Below are 21373 nucleotides of genomic sequence, written 5' to 3'. Positions count from 1 at the left end.
AACAATACTGGAACTAACACAATGAAAGAACAATCTAGCTGATTTCCAGCTGGAGAGGGAAGAGAAATACAGAGCTGCATTCATGCATTTCATGGGAAGGATTGCATAGCTGTTTTAGAAAGAAAACGTCTTTTCATGTCCTTAGTAGTTGTTCTGTGCTTCTTTAACTTCTTCATGAGTTATAGATGATCAGATTCTTCCATTCTACATTATCAGCCCATAGAATGAGTAAAATGCAGGACCCCATTTGAGAATAAGGACACAGTTTTAACATTTACCTTGGGAAGAAAGGAATTGTGTATACAGTTCCCATATACAAAAGGCAAATATTTCAAGTTTCATAAGGACATGACAATCCATAAAATATCAGTTGAAGGTAAGCACCAAACCCAGCAACTGCCATTTCAAGAACTGAAAGGCAACCCAGGATGTGGTTGTCTTCAACACTGGGAGCTTCATCTTGACTGTAGTTCTTTCACCTAAGGGAATTTCCATGCAAGATCCCCAGCTGTACAACACAGTGATAGAGGCATCTCATTACTTAAGGCCCTTGCTTTCTTTCAAATACTTTGGGAAAAGTCATCAAAGCTAATCTTTCTGTCTATTTTTTTGCACTTTTCAGAGCAGTATTAAATATTCATAAATATAAAAACTATGTGGAAACACCTTTAACAATATTCTGAATCTGCCTGTTTAAAAAAAGACAGGAAAAAAAAAAAACAACCCACAACCCAACAACCAACCATCCTTTCCCCAGTGCTTGGCCAGCAGTGAAGATAAAAATGTGACTGTTCCAGCTATCCTATGGATCACATGATGCTTCTGTCTCTTCGAGGACCAGAATGATTTCAGTACATTCTGCTGAGTTCTAAGAAGCCATAATTAGAGGACAAAAGCCCCCAGAGTGCCTGAGATTCAGAAAGGCTGGACTGGCAAGTCATTTCTGACAACACTGGTCACAGAAACACCATCAGATTCTTATGTGGAAAGTACTGCAAAGGAAAGAAAAAGATTAAGAGATAGAAACACATCTATCATTATGCACAACAATTTCCTTCAAGTACAGAAAGGAAGGTGCTGTGTAATATATCTGAATCTCTTCTCTTGTGCTCCCAGGAAGATTTAAGCATCCTGGGAGAAAACTCAACCTTCTGAAAATGTGAGCTCAGGGAGGCAAGCTCAGCACTGGAGTAAATCAAGTGTAAGTTGACCTATTTATTGGATATACAGCAGAGCTAAATGTTTCCAAGTGGTACTTTTGCTGTGGCACAGCATTTGGGTTCCTAAGCAAGTCAAATTATATAGATAAATTTGTTGTTTCTCTTGCTAGGACCAAGTGATTCTGATTTTATCTTCTATTTGCCCTCTTAAATAGGCAAGCAGCATGCCTTACTACTGCCATCACTTTTCAGAAGAACTGCTGAGCATCTTATCAGGACAGTAAAAGGCAATTTAAAGAGGGCACACTGAAAGCTCACTTTCTTTAGGTAGTAATCTCTGTTCAATGTCACAACAGTATAAACCATACGCTTCTTTCTTCACTGAAATAAGAAGGGATTATTACATATTTTTATGTGTAAATTCTACCATTTTGATGCCTATACTGAAAGAAAACTATCGAGGTTTAAAGTATTTGGGAGGTTGAAAAGTTCTGGATATACAGGTTTTGGATTTCATTTAAAAAAAAATGCTCTAACTTAGCCACAGCTATTTGATGTGAGTCAGGAATTCACTGAAGCAAGCCCTGTATGTATTCAGAGGATACAAAGTGGTACCTAGGAACTCTGCATGTAGGAATGTCTTCTGTCTGGATGACACTGAAAGATAAAATGTACAGCAGTCTGGCACACTAGCGTAAGTACTGTGAAAGAAAGCACACAGTGATGTAAAGAGCTTACCAGCACTAGTGTTTTAGAAAAACAGAAAGATGAACATCTTGTTCACAACTCAGGCAATGTCTAGAGCTCCACATTAATCCAACCTGTTGGAAAGTTAAGTTCCACACAGGCAATATCTAGGAGCTAAAAAGTTCACAGCATTAGATGTGAAAACTTTCTAGTCATGACTCCGTAAAAACAAAAAATCAAGCCAAAACCACTTCAATGGGAATCTCTATTAGAAATGTCTTGTATCATTTTGGAGATTAAGCTTTTTCTAAGAAGCAGTTAAAATATTCTGTGAAAAACACTGACAAAAACTATTCTCTTCCTCTGCTTTCTCACTAAGCATCTCATGCCCATTTGTCACTAGCTCTAATTTTAATCCTTGAGAACTAGGTAATCTGCATGTTAGGATAGGTCTTATGACATGTACATTTCTCATAAGAGAGCTTCTGTTACTTAAGTTTCAGGTAGGACTGGAGTCAGGGCATCCACTGTTGTAAGGGTGAAGGCCCAGTAAGGTTTCAGAAAAACTGCATTTCCAGTAACACCTTGTTGTTTCTCTGTCTAGTTCTGGCAGCTCCCAGGTGTTCTAATGCCATATTCTGCTCAGATTCCATTTCCAATTGTTATAGTATGTTTCACCTTCAGGCATTCAAATAAGCTTAAACTTTCAGGATGATTTATAGAACAATTTCCTGTGGAAAACGTAACCAGTCTTGTAGAACAGAACACTTAGCTAGTGCCAGTTCAGACTGCTAATACTGCCATTAAACTACAACTGGCTTCTTAATGACAGCAAATTTGAGTGAAATAAGCCTACTGGGATCAAATTTTCTGAACTAACAACTGACATTATCATTTACAGCTTACTCAAGCTTCTGGGATAACAGCCAAAAATGCATATATCTTCTTCCCTGGCCAACCATTAGCAGTGTTTTCTTCTTGGCTTAAAAAAATTCCTCAACCACAGCAGTGCAAATCAAGCAGCAGCCTTGTACTGCAGCTTCATTTGCTTGACAGCAGTACAGAGCTTGCAAAGGCTGTCTGCAGGAGATTAAACTTGCACAGGGTCATTAAGTAAAGGCTTGAGAAATAAATAAGAAAAATCAGTTGATGTACAGTGGAGGAACTTTAGTTTGCACCAGGTCAAAGCCTGAATAATGGTGCCAAAACTAACACCTACTGTATCTATTAAGTATGCATGAAAGGATGACAGCTTAAACAGACCCAAACAACATATTGAGCTGTGAGAAAAAGGGCTTCAAAACCACAGTGCATATTGTTATGGGAGTCTGGCCTTCAAAGGTTTTCCACAAACAGAGTAAACAAGGTATTCCTCCTCAGTCATTTCTTACATTTATGATGATGATATTTTACAGTTGGATAGTTCATATGATAAAAGTTCTTAATGTTTGTCAGAAGTCAGGGAAGCACTGGTCCCTTGTAACAGAGTAGAGATCACCTGCTCAAGCAATGGCAAAGCATACTTGCCACTTCATCCCTCTTTTTACTCATCTTCTTGCATTGCTGAGTATACACCACTCCGGTCTTTCACCTCATATCCTCAGACTCCCAGAGCATCACAAACTTGGAAAACAAAAATAATTATGACAGTCATTCCAGTGACTACCGTGGCAAATGCCCCTCTGCTTTCTCAGGAAATGACTGGATCGCACAGCATCCTCAGCTTGGAATTTTCAGTCAGCAGTTTGCAAGCGTCTACAACACAGCAGTGAAGTCAGTCATGGCACAGGAAACTTCTGAACCTACAGCTTCTGCTGAGTCTTCAGATCTGCCTTCAATTCTTCACATTTGATCTCTGTTCTATACCAGATCTGCAGGTACACTACAGCCTTTTGACTGATTAAAGGAAACTACCTGACTCCAGCAGCTTCTAATATGGATAACAGTATAAAGAGAACATTTTCCTAGATGGGAATATATGTAAATAAAATATTAGAATACCAACTCAGCTGATCCTTACCATAATGACAATATGTATCTTGTTCTAAAAGAGTTTCTGTTGTTACACTTGATTAGTCAAGGAATACCTGACGTGTTTCTAATGTATAAAATGCATCCACAATAACTTTGTGGCATATCCTCCTGAGATGCTGATGTTTCTGAGGGTTCACAGGAATCATGTCCTCACACTCTATTGCAGAATCATTTTAATAATTTTATTATAATGTCTGTCCTCAGAAATTTCATTAATGAAAGAAATAAACTGTTCTGTATTCTGCAGGACACTTAAAACTTGCAGGCAGTTGTTGGATTATTCATTTTCCTAGATGTTAGAATTTAGGTGTTATCATCATCGCTAGACATACAGCAACAATATCAACTTCACAACAGTGTCTATGAGCAAAAACTTTTTCAGGTTATCAAGCATTTACTATTAGACACAGTTAACCTAGACCACTTAATTTTGGGGAGGAATTTAGACCTACATTTTAGCTTCAGCTTACTCTGCCAGTGGATCTAAGATTCAAATATGAACTTCCAGTCTGGGAGTATGTTATTTCACTGTTTGGTTCACTGTAACTTCTTAAAGAATGTATATCCCTCTATTTCTATAGGCTTAACTGTAAGTTTATGTAGGATGTTTTATTAAGGTGTAAAAATATCAAGTTATTGTCCTTTTCAAAAAGTCTCTTTAAATATGAAACATGCAAGAAAAACCTTCTTAAGATAGCAGGGGTTTATCTGCAGATTATTAGGAAGAAACTCAGCAACAATAAAAAAATATCAGTTAGAAGCAAACAAAAAAACACTGAAGTGGTTAACAGTGGAGATGGAATTACTGCAGTAACGCATCAGTTTAATTGATTTTCTGCTACCAGCATCAACTGTACCACTGTAATGTCCTCTAGCTCTCATCTTCACAGCACAAAAGATCAATGTGTTACCATGTGTATTTGGAATGTGGATACAGTATTTAGACCCATACCTATTTAGATAGCCTGGATCCTTGCTAAAGACTTGAGAGCAATATGAATTCTACCTTTTTTCAAAATCACACAAAAAAGAAAACAAAAAACAAAGATGATAAGCTGTCAGTCTTCAAGTTAGGAGAGATCTGGAGTGTGCTCTCGAAAAGTAAACTGAGTTAGGGTAAGAAGTCATCCTCTAGTCAGCTCTTTAGTGAAGTATTTATGTCTGGCATTTCTTATATTTCTTGTATTACACAGTGTTATCTTAAAAAAAGTACCTGATAACATGCAAGAGACTGTCTTTTCCTTACAACAATACCTGAGAAAGTCTGGTGCTTTGGAAATCATGTTTTCAAAGTCTGCAAATCCCAGTTTCCCATCACCATCCATGTCAGCTTCTTCTATCACTTTCTCGCAAACCAAAGTGATTTCTTCTGCTGTTAGCTCTTCTCGGGTCAGCTTATTGAGGGTTTTTTCCAAGTCTGATTTACAAATGAAGTTGTCTGTGTTAAAATCTAAACAATAAAAGAATCAAAGAAAAGATCACCAGCAACCCTCATACTAATTTATTTCAGATGAAGAAGGCACACAAAAGCATCCCAATACAGTACCATAGATCTTGAAGGCATAGATTGCTTTAAGCTCTCTGGGAGCCATTTCACTGAGCACAGAGAACATATCCACAAAGTCATTGAAGCTGAGGCTACCCTCTCCATCTTCTGAGAAAGATTCCACAATCCTTTCCTTGAAGGGATTCTCCTGTGAGAGACAGATATATTTTGGGTTTAGTATTTGGAAGGTCAAAACCCCACAGGTCCCATGTTAATGAGTATTTCACTCCATGGTTGGCTCTTTGAAAACAACTTTATTTTCCTTCCAAAATCCATCTAAAAATTTCCATTGCTGTACTTTTGCAGAAAGTGACAGCAGAAGATGCTACTGCTTTCTCAACTCCATTGCTATTCATTCTCTCTAAACACTTTTCCTGTGTGGAGCACATGCTCTGTAACTGTAAGGGTAAAGATACTAAGAATGTGAAGATCATTTGCACAGAATAGGCTCCTGACAGGGTGTAAGACTGTCATGGTCAGGAGAGTTACAGCTCCTACATTAAGAAGATAGCACATATGAACTGGACATGAGAGAAGGGGAAGGAAATGGGGAGACCAGGTGGAAAGCCAATGAAGCAGAATGAGGCCTTTATGCCACCTGGCCTAAGGCTGTAGGAACAAATATTATTTATGAAACCACTTTAGAAACCAAATATCTGCATTTCACACCTGACTGATGTGGCACTATCAACCAACCAGCAGCCAAACCAAACCTGTTTGTTAAGGATATAGAGTAACATCCCAGTAGAATATTGAAGTCTTCCATTTTCACTCATACACATCAATACCCTACCTCTGGTTGAACTGACCACAGACTCTGGAGTTTTAAATGAAACTTCATTTCTGCAGGAGATGATACTAGCATCTCTTTCTAACACTCCATCAGCCAAGTTGGTGTTGAACCTATCCTGAATAGGGCAATATCCTAAAACCATAAACACACAAGCAAGCACAAGTTGCTTCATTACGCTGAAGTCCAAACCCAATGTTTTTACAGTAAGAAGACATCTTCCTCACAATTATGTGAAAACCCAAAATGAATTATACCTACAGCTATAAAACTGGGAAAATCTATTCAATTCTTTACTGTGAGGGTGGTGAGGCACAGGTTGCCCAAAGAACTGGTAAATGCTCCATCCCTGCCAGTGTTCAAGGCCAGCCTGGGCAGGGCCTCAGGCAACATGGTCTAGTGTGAGGGGTCCCTGCCTATGGCAGGGGGTTGGAACTGGATGAAATCAAGTTCCTTTCCAACCCAAACCATTCCAGGATTCTATGAATTTAGCTGAAAATGAACAAACTGCACAAACATAATTTGGGCTGTGAGCAGCACCTCATCAAAGCTGTTCTACAGACCACACCTGAAGCCAAGACACTAACATACTGATGTCCTATAGCTGCCAGCAGCTTTGGTGGTAGCATATCATGTTCATTGTTTTTAATATGCATGCACCATTTTATTGGGCTTTAGAAAAAGCAGTATTGTGAAAACTCAGAGTTCAATTGTATATCCATTTAATTTCTTATTTTCCTATAAGTTTAGCTAACAGGCATTCAGAAATCACTCGATTACTTTCAATGAAATTTCATAAAACAGCTATATTTGAGGTAAATGACCAGAAAATATTATTTTTCACTTTACTTTAAGTCTTTCTTTATAATTCACACATAGAAGAGATGCATCTATAGAACACATTTTCTGCATGCCCATGGAGATTAAAAAAAATACAAGCAGCATGTCTCCATTTAATGTCTCCATTTAACTCCATTTAACTGGAGTGTCATCAATTTGATAGGTGGACCACTTGGTGGATAAAGAACTGGCTGGATGGTCGCACTCAAAGAGTTGTGGTCAACGGTTCAATGTCTGGCTGGAGACCAGTAACGAGTGGTGTCCCTCAGGGATCGGTGTTGGGACTGGTCTTGTTTAATATCTTTGTCGCTGACACAGACAATGGAATTGAGTGTGCCCTCAGCAAGTTTCCCAATGACACCAAGCTGTGTGGTTCTGTTGATACGCTAGAGGGAAGGAATGCCATTCAGAGGGACCTTGACACACTTGTGAGGTGGGCTGATGCCAACCTCATGAAGTTTAACCATGACAAGTGCAAGGTCCTACACCTGGGTCGGAGCAATCCCAGGCACAGCTACAGGTTGGGCAAAAAGGAAATTCATGGTAGTCCTGCGGAGAAGGACTTGGGGGTGTTAGTCAATGAGAAAATGAACATGAGCCAGCTTCAGTGTGCGCTTGCAGCCCAGAAAGCCAACCATATCCTGGGCTGCATCAAAAGGAGTGTGACCAGCAGGTCAAAGGAGGTGATCCTGCCCCTCTACTCTGCTCTCGTGAGACCTCACCTGGAGTATTGTGTTCAGTTCTGGTGTCCTGAACATAAAAAGGACATGGAACTGTTAGAACAAGTCCAGAGGAGGGCCACGAGGATGATCAGGGGACTGGAGCACCTCCCATATGAAGACAGGCTGAGAAAGTTGGAGCTGTTCAGCCTGGAGAAGAGAAGGCTGCGTGGAGACCTCATAACAGCCTTCCAGTATCTGAAGGGGGCCTACAGGAATGCTGGGGAGGGACTATTCATTAGGGACTGCAGGACAAGGGGTAACGGGTTGAAACTTGAACAGCAGAGGTTTAGACTGGATATAAGGAAGAAATTCTTTACTGTTAGGGTGGTGAGGTACTGGAATGGGTTGCTCAGGGAGGTAGTGAATGCTCCATCCCTGTCAGTGTTCAAGACCAGGTTGGATGAAGCCTTGGGTGATATGGTTTAGTGTGAGGTGTGTCTGCCCATGGCAGGGGGGTTGGAACTAGATGATCTTGAGGTCCTTTCCAATCCTAACTGTTCTATGATTCTATGTCCAAAGCAAAGGTACTTGAACAGACTGATGTTTTATATTTATCTAGTATCCTTCACCTTAAAGGAACACAAAGTACCTTACAAGAATTGGGCTACTTAGCACTAATATGCAGCTGCCTCTGAAGTGAAATTCAACAACTGTTAAATGGTGTGCAGCAGCTTACAACAAGAGCTGAAGATAAAGGTGTTCAACTGAATCAAGGGGAAACTTGGAAGAATAATGAAATCTGTCACCTACAGAGAGATAACATTTAAGATATATTTTGTTTTAGGCTCAAATAGTGAAAAAAATTTAAGGACTCTTGTTAAAAGACGAGCATAACATACAAAAGCTTAATTTCTCCAAGAGAAATGGAAGGTGTGCCAAAAGACTCCAATTGGAGTCGGCCAAAAAGGCAAATACCCATCTAATGACAAGCCATTTAAGTGTGTGTGTCAGTCTTCTGAGGATAGGTGAGATCTGAGAAACAGACATTGGAAACATAATTCCCTAAGACAGTCAGGATTTGAGTACTGTGTTCAGCTCTGTGCCCCTTAGCACGAGAAAGACATTCAGGTGCTGGAGCAGGTCCAGAGAAGGGCAACAGAGTTGGTAAAATGAACTGGGCTGAAGGAATTGAGTTTGTTCAGCCTGGAGAAAAGGAGGCTCTGGAGGGATGTTATTGCTCTCCACAACTACCTGAAAGGAGGAATAGGTCAAGGTGAGTGTCAAGTCTCTTCTCCCAAGTTATAAGTGATAGGACAAGAGGAAACAGCCTCAAGCTGCACCAGAAGAGGTTTAGACTGGACGTTCAGAGAAATTTCTTCACTGGAAGAGCTGTTAAGCACTGGAACAGGCTGCTCAGGGCAGTGCCCAAGTCATCATCCCTGGAGGTATTTAAAAGACATGTAGATGTGGCACTTACAGACAAGGTTTAGTGGTGGACTTGGCAGTGCTGTGCTAATTGTTAGATTCTACAATCTTAAAAGGTCTTTTCCAACCTATATGATTCTAAGATTCAAAATTCACTACTAAAAGCCAAGATCTTTTTGTTTCTGTCTTTCTGGCAGAAACAATGGCCAGAAATAAGGCTGCTCTAACAGATAGGTGAAGTAGGGACCACAAAGCCATAAGATCAAATGACAGCCCATTAAAACAGTCAATACTAAATTCAAATTCTCCTTCAGGGTTCCATGACCAAAGAAATTCCACAACAGGGAGCAAGATTACGGATTTCAAAGGGGACAACAGTAGTAAGCTTACTGTGCTCCGAGCTGAATATGTAAGGCTGAGCTCACAGGACAAATAAAAATAACTAAGACATTAAATAGAATAGAAAAGAGGGATTCCTGAAAATGAAAAGACAACAGCCTCAAAAAAGCAGCAGGGTCAGGTCTCTCTATAGTCTTAGAATGAAAAACAACACTCCAGAATTAGCCAGATGGCTGAAAGTTGGTGTAAAAGGATACATAATGATCACTCACATCATGTGAGCAATGTGTAGAGGAGGCACAGCAGAGGTGCATCTGTGAGTATTGCTAAGGCTAAAGTAAACGACTTGAGTGTTTAGAAATATGCCTGTTTTGGTATGAATATGCATACAGATACACAGTGAAAAACAATGGGTTCTATTGTTTCAAATTGTCCTCTTATTAATAATCCAAAGTAAGATTAATTTGGGCTGAAATACATGAAAAAGGCACATTTTCTTCCTAAAAATACAGAAATAAAAAGATTTATTTGTTAAATATTTAATATTAGAGATTACTAAACATCAGAGGAAATGAGAAAATGTATTAGAAAAGTAATTTTTATTTCTAAAGTATATATTGCTTTCTTTGGAACAAACCTCATCAAACTAAGTGTCATGGTAACAGTTGTAAAGTGACATCTTAGAGGCAGTATTGGGTAACAAACAGGGAGTACACAGATGCAAATGGCCCTATCAGCAGTGCGTATCAAACGCAGGACTTTCTGCATTAGAAATGCTAGGCATGAGCTCCCTGACTGAATAAGCATATTGCAGTTGCATAAGATGAATTATCTATCTGGCATGTGAGAGATCTTGAAAATATAGATGAATTAACAAGGAATTCAATAGAGATCTATTGGGCAAAGAGTTATTTAAGAAGCATGCTTAGGTCTAAAACCTAAATGAAAAATAAAATCTTTCCTCATATTGATTCCTTTAACTTTCTCATATTATGTGTCTTCAGGCAGTATATCTGCAGCTTACACAATGGAAAGTATTAGCTTACCTTCACAGATACTTTTCACATCCTTTCTGTAATTTCATTACCTCTGCTCTAAAGAGCACAGATTAGGGTTCCATCATATTTAAAGGAAAAGCTCTGGGGGAAGGGAGTAAAGGAAATGATACTGTTCCTTCAAAGATTGCTTTCCATCAAGCACCAATTGTTTAAAAAAGAATAATTTTAAAACTAGAAACTTACCCTTGTCTTTTTAAAAAGCTACTTCTGTCCTCTCACAATAAAAATGAGAGGGGAGACAGAAACAACAAAGAACTTTGTTACAGCTGAAACTCTGCTGTTTTGCAGATGGATGCTGCTGTAGTGGCTTTGGATAATCCTCCTAAATGTTCCATCCACCTTGTTAACAATCACTTTCTCTACTCAGATAACTGTGTGAGAACACATGACATAACTTTTTGAATGTCATGTGGCATCTATTCCAACACACATATTTAGAACACATACAACAACACATAGTCATTAGTTTTCTAAGAAATTATTATAGTGTTTACTCCTAAAATTACAGCTGAAAATTACCAAGTCACTTGTTACTTTCGCCTCTTTCCCTCACAGGCTCTAGGAAAGAACTGAGCTGTCTTTTTTGCCCTATCCATTTTGCAGCTTGACAAATTAAAGTGCTGTATCCTATTTTCACCAGCCGACTGTGCTTTGAAAATAAAAGGTTGCAAGTAAAGTTGTAAGACAGGTCAAGGTAACTGAGGTAGAGATGCTGAACAGTCATTACAAAACGCTTCTCAGTTTTATGTCTACAGAAACATGATGATTATTTTCTCTTTTGTATTTAAACATAAGTCCCCACTGACATTAGCAAAGATAGTTTATGTAGTTATGTAGAAAATTTCCTGATATCTAACCTAATCTCCCCTGTTTAAGTTTGAACCCATTGTCCCTTGTCCTGTTGCTACAGTCCCTCTCCAGCACCCCTGTAGGCCGCTTCAGACGCTGGAAGCTGCTCTGAGATCTCCATGCAGCTTCCCTTCTTCAGGCTGAACAGTCTCCATTTTCTCAGCCTGTCTTTGTATGGAAGGTGCTCCAGTCCCCTGGATCATCCTCATGGCCCTTTCTGGACTTGTTCCAGCAGTTCCAGGTCTTTCTTATGTTGGGGACACAAGAACCGTACTAGAAATAAACTGGATGCCGAGATGAGCTGCAGGCAAAGACTAGCCAGAGCAGGGGTGGGGGCTTGGGAAGAATGAACCTGCTCCCTCAAGTGTCATTGCAATTACATGGAAAGCTTGCAAACTGTGGACCCATTGAAATCACTTCTAAAATTCCATCCTATTAGAAATGTAGGAAGTGTTTTAATCTTTTTTTGAAGCCATTCACATGCAGTCATGTTTAGACTTACCAAAAATAGGGTGCTAACACTGCTTCTGAAATGTGTGATCAATTCACTGTTCCCTGTGTGTCCTTTCTTTCTCCTGACTGATTTCTGTGGTCAGTCTGTTTCCGTAGCGTGTGGATTTATGAACTACCTCACTCACTGCTGCAGCTAATGACAAGGCCTGTGAGGATCAATGAAGATAGTGCATGAGCCAAAAAAAGAAAGCAACGGACTGTAAAGTGAATGAAACAAAAATGGTTCCCCCCAGGAAGTCCTCTTATGCCCTACTCCTGACAGAAGAATTGCTCTACACTACAAAAACAAGATATGGGCCACATACCAATTTGAAGGTTCAGACAATTATGGATGGATGTGTCACAAAGAAGATGGCCACCCACTTGTACAACTCACACGTGATCTCTGTCATCAGGTTACATTCCTGCATCTCAGTTTGTGGGAATGATGGAATAATGTGAGTGAAATCAGTTTTGTTTTGAAATAAAGATTCTTTTGCTTTCTACATGGTCTTATCCTAAACAGCCCACATCATTGTTACAATCCTGCAGTATTAATTGCTGCAATCTCACAGGAGCCCATATGCCCTCAAGTTATTTTATTAGACTGCTGCCTGTGTCCAAGATTGTCAAAATTAGAGAACAGAGCCTGCACTGAAACAGATGGAGTAAACTAGCTCTGGTAACTTCAGTGTAATGGTAGATCTAATCAGCTTAAAGCATCTGCCCCTTATTTATTTATTTATTTCTTGTCCTGACTTTCAACTTTTAAGAATCATGAGCTGGTGAATAATTCATCACCAATTGAAGTAAGCAAGCATCAGCTGGGTTTTTTATCATTCTTTTTAAATCAAAAAATCCTGGCTCAAAACATCAAAGCCTGAGGTAAAGATCTTTCTTTATAGTAGCAGAATCTAATTTAGAAAAGTGCATCATTGATTCTACCCATTTGTCAGAACGTGCAGTGGTATTGTGCTCAGCATTGCCAGTAACTAGAAATGTAATGTGTATATGAAAAAAGCCAGGTGCATTGAAATTATCACTAATTTTATTAGAATTCAATAGACATTCAGTTCACTTAGTTCTATTTTAAAATTTAAATGTTGGCTTTGTCCTCACCTTGATGAAAATTTACTGAAGAAAAAAACCACCTCAACAATTTATTTAGTGCTCTGGTCAAGTTGCAAAGGTTAAAGATGTATTTTTTTACTTCATAAATATGAGTTAAACTTATTACCTAGTTAGCTTGGAAAATGAACTCTAGGGGAAAGACTCTTCCTGCCCTCTCCCATCTGGGCAGGTACAAAATGCTCCATGACCATATTGACTGTGGTTTATAACAGAGACTCTAGGTGGCATTTTAATATCTTTTAGTGTCAACGTTTTGAAAGAGTTAGAGGAAGATCTGCTCTCCTCTAACTGATGTTTTACTGGAAACAAGCTCACTAGCTGTTGAAAGCACTTTCCCTATGAACTGCTAGAATTCCTGAAATAAAATGAGTAGCTTGACAGCAACATTTCCAAGGTTCTTCCACAGCCTTAGGAGACTTCGGAGAGACTTAGTATAAAATCTGACATTGAGTATTGTCCTCTTATTTTTATAAAATAAAGTTAGATGACACTGGAGACATTTGCTAAAGCAGGGTCAGAAAGCCTCAAAGACTTGATGTTGTGCAAGAAGATAGATTAGGATCCACTCACATATGGAAGTCTATAAGGAAGCCTATTATCATTACCACCTAAGATTGCTAAGGTAGTGAGATATGCTCCTGTTTTTTAAATCTAATCATAGTCCAGTATAAAATTTCTGGTTTCTTTCATCTTAAGTACCAGGCTTCTTTGTAAATATAGTAATCTCTGTGTCCTCACAAAACAAGCTGTTCCTTAAATCATAGAATCATAGAATAATAGAATAGTTAGGGTTGGAAAGGACCTTAAGACCATCTAGTTCCAACCCCCCTGCTATGTTCAATCCTGTATCACTGAAGCCAAAAAGAACGTGTGTGATTATCATTTCTCACCTTCCTTACTGAACTCAGCCTTTACTTTTCACAAGGCAACTCTCAGTAACCTGGCAGCTCAACTCTGAAGTCACGTAACAGAGACAGAGAATTTCATACTGCACTATCAATATCCTAGAGATAACAACATAAAACTTAAAGAACACTTATTGTCCATTCCAGAAGTGCCAGTAGAAGCACCTAAGATGCTACAGTGATGAATGATCTGCAGACATGTTAGAGAGATAAAACCACTTGCAGTAATGGATGAATGAATCACAACCACTTGGAGATGATACATTTTACCACAAAGAGAATTCAATATTTATGCATAAGCAGAAATAATAGATGGCTGAAAACAATCAGAATACTTCAAGATGCTCCCACATATTTAGACAATACTATTTCATCCTCCCCACTACTAAAAAAAGCTGCATAGTTTATATTCACATAGTTAAGACTGTTAGTAATTTTTCTTGTACTGTATTCCATACAACACTGATTTGCATTTTTAATACAGCTGTCCATCCAAAGTAAGAGCACTTCAGTAAGTCAGGCAAATATTCCTATTTCAAGATGAACCATCTTCTTCCTTTTGTACTAGCTGGTAAGCTTCAGATGACTGGTTCCAAGTAACTGCTAAAAGCAGTCCTTTGATTAAATCACCTTGGGTAAATCCAGCAGGTCTAGGGATTGCTTCTAGGGGAGATGTACACAGCGATCCTTCTAATAGCAATCTGTAGCATTCTGCTCCAAAAAGCACTTAAGTAATTTTTGCAGACTAATGCTGTCTTTGCCAAAATGCCTTGTGGCAATGAGTTCCTTGATATATCCACACTATGGCAGCTGGCTGTAGGTAATTTCATGGAATACTTCCTTGTCCTTGTGAAAAGTTGTGCATGACTGTTCTCTATTCATCTGCTGATATCTTAATCTGATCCCATGATCTCATACAAAGATGACTTAGATCAGGCATTCCAATTCCTAACCTTTAGCTCCATTGAGTCATTTAATACTAGACTTCAGAATACAGCCCGAGGGCCTCATTAGGTCCGCTTGTGCTAGCAACTTCTTGCAGGCTACTGGTTTTGATACCTAGTTATGTCTTAAATCTAATTTTAGATAATCAAGTTTTAAATCTTTGTTGCTATCTCCAAATGGAACTCAATTTGAGGTAACTAAAACACAGGGCATTTTTCACAAGTGTTAGTCATTTTGCCAGTTGCCTAATTTCATTATTTATGTAATAAGAAAAACAATGCAAACATTTGTGTTGTACAAAACTTACGTGCAACATTTATAAGACACCTGAATGGTTATGGCTGTGCTTCCCCCCCCCCCCCCCCCCCATATTCGATATCTTACAACATTAAGGAACAATTTCTAAATCATTAAAATGAAGTGGAAGGCCATCAGTTACAAGGTTTTTATGTTATGGCTGTTAAAAAGCTTAACAATACTTCATGCAAGTGTAACAGTGAACAAATAGTTGTATCTACATGATAAAACTTTAAAGCTGTCAAATAACTGCCATCCATGAAAGAAAAGCAGAATTCGATGAACTGTTAAAAAAATAAATGAGAAAAATCTGTATTTATCCCACTGAAACCACATTAAACTGCGGAACTGACAAAATAATAACCAATAATCTGGTAAATTTCCTGTCAACACAATGAGGTAAGAACTTCTGCTTGCTAACCAGCTTTCACACAGAAATCCCACTGGCTTCTAAGAATCAATATATGCAAAGTGGAAAGACCACTTGATTTATATTTCCTACTCATTTAATATCGACCCTGAGTACCTCTGCAAGACAGACATCCACCTAAATATTTTCCAGTTTCTGTCGCTGGTTTTGCTATTGAACAGTAACAAGAAAGGGTAGACCTCAGCATGCCACATTGCTTCAGGATATCAAACTCACACAGCAAAACCTCTGGCAGATAAACTACACAACTTAAGATACAGTTTGTAAGCAGTCAGAAGTGATACCTTTAGCTCAGGCATGTTTATTATAAGCTGCATAGGTAGTTTAACATCTGGGTCCTTTGTATAGTCCATGGGCACAACGTTTGGTGCCATTTCATGGTATCGGCCATGCAACCTGGAAACAAGCAGAAAGAAAACAGCCAATAACCAATTTTAAGTAACCAATTCCTTTTATACAGTGATCAGACACAAATCTGTCTTGCAGCTCTCGTTATAATTAGTGACAAGACCGAGCCCACCAAATTCCCGTCTTTTTGACAAAAAGAGGGCTTTGATGCAGTATCTAGTGTAACTGCTACTAACACTCATGCATAACTTGAGGTACATAACTAAGTGGTGTTACACACTCCCTGCATATAGTATATAAACATTGTACGTATTGGCACATGCACAGAAGTAGACCTGAGCCAATGTACTAACACTGTGAGTATAACCCAGGGATCACATCTGAGTGTGATATAATTAGCATGAAGGTATGACCTGCCATTCCTCTATGAAATACCATATGTGTAAGAAGATAGGAAAGAAGATTAGGTAGTTGCTGCTCACAGAAAACTTAGAAAACATCATAAATGTAATGTACTATAAACTGTAACTTTTATAATATGTGAAAATTTTGTCTTACATGTAATTCTTAAACTGCTTAGGGCAGAAAGCAATCATTTTGTTGTCTTATGTACTACCACAAAGTATTCTGGTCTCTCATTAGGTCACATGTGCTATTTATATATATTTAAAAGCTATATTTATTTTTTTGTTATAATGAAAATAAGTCACAATACAGGGTATACTATAAACTGCAAAACAAGATTAACATGTTTGAAAGAGCAGAACATAAACAAACTGGTAATACAGGAAGTAATATCTCACCAACCCCTGCACCTTTCCAGCTCTACCTTCAGCAACCCCTCAGTCAGTCACACATGAAACTGAGCTATTTCAGATTAATAAGGGCAATAAATTTCTAAAACTAGGAGGAAATAATCCACAAGCATCTCTTTTCTCAGCATTTCTTTGGGCATGATTATGATGTGCCACACAACATGTGAAATGGAACATAGAAACATGTTTTGTCTGGATCTTAGGAAACTCATGTCTTTACACTGTACATCAATATATTGTGCCATACAGGAAATCAAATATCCACTGATCTCAGCATATTTCAGCTGCTGACCACAGCTCACCCTGACATTTCATCAATACTGTGTAATTCAAGATGCAATAGCCATTTCCCACTCCAGCAACTGATTTCTCTGTTGTAAACAGCAGCTACAAAGATGCCCCTGAATACAACAGAAAAAAACAGCTTAAAAGCACTTAAAGGAAAGCAAACCTTTCAAATCAAATATCCACCTATGGATTTTCCTTTTAAAGCCAGAATACTAAAATGGTGTTCTGGTCTTCATGAAAATAACACATTAATCATTGGAACAGCTTGACCATTGTGGGCACCATTCCAAAACACACCAGCCAGCAAGGCCTGCTTATTTTAACTGCCAGGATTGTCTTAACTGTTTTTTCCAGTATTAGACCTCTCTGCATTTGATCTGCCTCATCCAACAGGACTATGAAAACAGACACTGAACTGGGCATCTTAAAGGAGTAGGGGGGCTATAGGGATGCTGGGGAGGGACTATTCATTAGGGACTGTAGTGATAGGTCAAAGTGTAATGGATTAAAACTTAATCAGGGGAAGTTTAGATTGGTTGTAAGGAAGAAAATCTTTACTGTGAGGGTGGTGAGGCACTGGAATGCGTTGTCCAGGGAAGCTGTGAATGCTCTATCCCTGGCAGTGTTCAAGGCCAGGTTGGACAGAACCTTGGGTGGCATGCTTTAGTGTAAGGTGTCCCTGCCCATGGCAGGGGGGTTGGAACTGGATGATTTTAAGGTCCTTTCCAACCCTAACTATTCTATGATTCATAATGTGTTTCAGAAGACACAGATGGGATTGGGATAAAGTGATCCGTGTTTCATAGTTTACTAAGCTTATTATAGTAATCTAAAATGCAAGGTATGGAATTTCTCCTAGTTTCCAATAAAGAACTCTCAAGAAACCTCTTGTCTGCAACAAAAAAATATTGCTGCGTCAATTTCTACTGGGAATGAACATGTGACAAAAGTCTGGGAATGTAGTGGGAAAGTATCTGTTACTGAATCACAAGCATATCTCAAGAACCTATTAACAGTGACAAAAAAAACCACCCACAACAGTGGGAATTTAAAGTTCCTTTGTACTGGGAATAACACAGTGCTACAATAGAAACTGAATCCTAAGATGACAAATAAAAAGTACTTATTACAGGTGCACAAAGCAGCACTTGACTGTCACCACTGTGACCCACAGAGACCTAATACTCAGTACTATTTTCACAGAAATATTAGCTTCTTATGATGCTCACCAAATTAAGTAAGAGGTTATGGAACAAATATCTACAGAGCAAGGAACATTATTCTAACACAAGGAATACCTTCGTAAGGCATGTGACAGGTGGCAATGTTGTGTCCAAGGCACTATCTGCTGTGAAGCAACAATCTTGTTTCAAGGATGAAGGCTTAGAGGGAGAGAGATCAAAGAGAGGACACAGCCATAGCTCTACTAGCTACTTACTGACATTTCTCAGGACAAAGGTTTAGTCCCTTTACAACATGTAATATCAGTGCAAAGTAAACCTATCATTTATTTCTTGCTCCCGGAATTGACCATCTTGCCCACAGAAATGAAAACCACCTATTTATACTGAAACGATTCCAAACTCTACAGCAGCTGGAAGAAGAATCTGACTTTTCAGCTGGAAGGATTTGGGATGTTAATTGAAGGGCACTTAGAAGAGCAGCTAGGTTTTGCATTAGAACTGCCTTTCTTGTCCCTAGGTATCAGCTACTCTGTCTTTCCAGATAAGGCCAGCAAAAGCACTCCTCTTACTGTGGTAGGGCATCAGTGGTGGGTCCATCTGATGGCACCAGGGTAAGCACAATTACTTCGGTTTTCCTACTACTTCAGACAATGAGCTTTTGCAGTTCCATCAGGAAAAATGATCCTAGCCTAGCCCATTCACACCTCCACACAATGTAAAATACACTCATTTCAGAAAGCATCTCCCAAAAGCCCTCAGAAGGGATTAGATTTTAGCTAAAAACATTGCAAAAGGACACAGAATAAACAAGTTCCTTTAGCTTGCTGCCACAGATTATAATGGAACAAATTCCTCTTTCTTTTCTGCAAGGAGTCATAGCCAGAAGCACCAAGTTAAACACCACATCTGCTAACAGAACTCAATTTTTGCAATCAGAAAGGAAAATGCATGGCCCAGGGATGCGAGGTGGGGAAAAACAACCAAAGCAAGAAGACAACTCCCCCACCAAACATCTTTAGCATAACACACATCCCTACCTATACATGTTAGTATGTCCAGTTTCTACACCTCTATTCTATTCAGAAACATCCATAATGCAGATAAGATTAATTTTCACAGAAATCTGTTAAGATAATATGTTCCCAGTCAATCCCTTTAAAGTCTTTCTTTTATCTCTGAAGAGGAGCAGAAAGGAGTTGCCAGCCACTAGTAAGCAAACAGCTTTCCAGGACATAGCTCAGCAGGACTCTGCTAGGACAGTTGGAAGGCTTCTGATGGACACAGAAACCTGCAAATAACTAACCACAGATCTGAGGGCAGCTCTGGTACCCTGTTCTCCTCCCACTAGCTCTTCCATTGATTCACCAAATCGCTCTGATATCTGTAGGTGTAAGTGCTTTCCACCTGAGTGGATTTCACACTAAAGCATCCAAATGAGTCTGTAGCAAGTAGCTGTGATCCAACTTCTGCAAACTAAATTACAGCAAATTTCACACGATTTTATCTGCAAGAATCCTGCAACTCTATTTGTGCCAGCTTCATTACATGGCATGATTAGCTAACATCACAGTGAAAAAGGACATAAGATTTCTCTAGTTTAGGTTCCAAAACCAATATGCAATATGCTGCACAGGCTCCATTAGCCTTTATAGTAAAACAAACACAAAATCCCAACCAACTGAACAACAGAAAATAGTAACACCTTCTCCCACTCAAAGCTCTTTATGCTAGCAATTTTTTCAGGGACACCATGCACTGGTTTATGGCAAACTGCATTGCCAGTTTCTCAAGTGGCCAGATTTTGTAGATAACAGGTTAAAGAAATGACAGAGCTGCCTCAGCCTCTTCAAGGATTCTGAGAAAGCCACATGTCTTTTTGCATGAGTTTCAGTAATGCTTCTGTTTACTGGAGTAATCCACATTACACTGGGTGAATACCTACTTTTTGGCAAGTAAACTGGATGCATTTCTGATTGTTCTATACCACAATGTAAAGATCAGCAGACATGAGGTTTATTTACACCCACAATCCTCCTGGCTTTGTGCAATACATCACTACATCAATTTATCATGCCACTGCCATGCTTGGACCAAGTACCATGACCAGTGCTGTGAGTCAGACTCAGTAACCATCTCCCCAGTGCTGCACTGTTTGGTACTGTACATATTACTATCTCCTCTGACACATCTCTCAATAACATTAATTACTAACTATAAATAGAAAATAAACCAGTCTCTGTGGTAAAGGCTGTAATATTTCTCCTGTTCTTAGAGAAGCAGAAGGCACTTCAGGTGAGTTGAATACATCAGAGCAGTTGTGACCTACAGAGGAAAGGCTTTTTGCCCTTTTACTCAACAAGAAGCATCTCTGAAAATAACCTAAAGCTGCTTTAGTTGTCAGAGCTCATCACAGAAACATTTGTGTCTTGTCAGGGGTTTTGCAGTGTCATCTGAACACATAGATTTGGGAAGATTGCCATTACCACATACAGACCACTACATATGCTCAGAAGGGCAGGCCCTGCAACCAGCCTCACTGTCTTTGCAGTAGTAATTACAGATCATGGAGTGATAATCACTTCAAAACAATTCTTCTGGATACATGCAGAAGCATCTTCACCTTCCCGGATGGACTCTCTTTGTTTCCAGGATGCCTTATGTATCTGCATGGAAGAAGGAGAGGAAAAGCTGGCAGTGTTGGCTAGGGTCTTCCCTTCACAGATGAGAGCATTTAAGCTTGATGTACTATATTCAAGGATTAAGGCTGTGATTGTGTATCACTTTAACCTAGTCTAAACTCAAACTGCCCTTGCAGAAGTTCCAAGCCCATCCACCCACCTCCCTTGAATAAGCACTAACACTTCAGAAACTGCAGTGAGCTTCAGGAAAATTATGTGTTTGAAAACACAAAAGTTTTCAGTCATCTCCTTGAAGTAACTGCACATTTGCAACTGCAGCATTGCCTGTGCAAGTAAATAGGAATTTACTGTTTGTATTCAATTAACCTAATCAGTAAGAGCAGAACAAGTCTCACCCCTGTAGGCAGCTGAAAGTTTAAAATCTCTTCATCTTCCCATCAACCAATGAAAACCAGAAAAGCTGTGCTCAGAACAAACCCCCACCAAGGCACTGTACTGCCTCCAGACAG

At 39.1% G+C, this 21373-nt stretch overlaps 1 protein-coding gene across 1 annotated transcript in view; it reads right to left on the bottom strand.

Moving 5' to 3' along the window:
* Nucleotides 1-708: 708 nt before the first annotated feature.
* CIB2 (calcium and integrin binding family member 2) overlaps nucleotides 709-21373 on the bottom strand; it is a 46063-nt gene continuing 25398 nt past the window's right edge. The window contains exons 4-7 of the mRNA XM_034066175.1: nucleotides 15875-15986; nucleotides 5428-5575; nucleotides 5136-5331; nucleotides 709-992 (exon numbers count right to left, since the gene is read on the bottom strand). Of these exons, the coding sequence (XP_033922066.1) occupies nucleotides 971-992; nucleotides 5136-5331; nucleotides 5428-5575; nucleotides 15875-15986 (478 nt within the window). The 3' untranslated portion in view covers nucleotides 709-970. The remainder of the gene's footprint in view (nucleotides 993-5135; nucleotides 5332-5427; nucleotides 5576-15874; nucleotides 15987-21373) is intronic.

This window comes from Melopsittacus undulatus, chromosome 9, assembly GCF_012275295.1.
Source record: "Melopsittacus undulatus isolate bMelUnd1 chromosome 9, bMelUnd1.mat.Z, whole genome shotgun sequence".
Classification (NCBI taxonomy): domain Eukaryota; kingdom Metazoa; phylum Chordata; class Aves; order Psittaciformes; family Psittaculidae; genus Melopsittacus; species Melopsittacus undulatus.
This window is presented reverse-complemented; position numbering and strand designations above follow the sequence as displayed.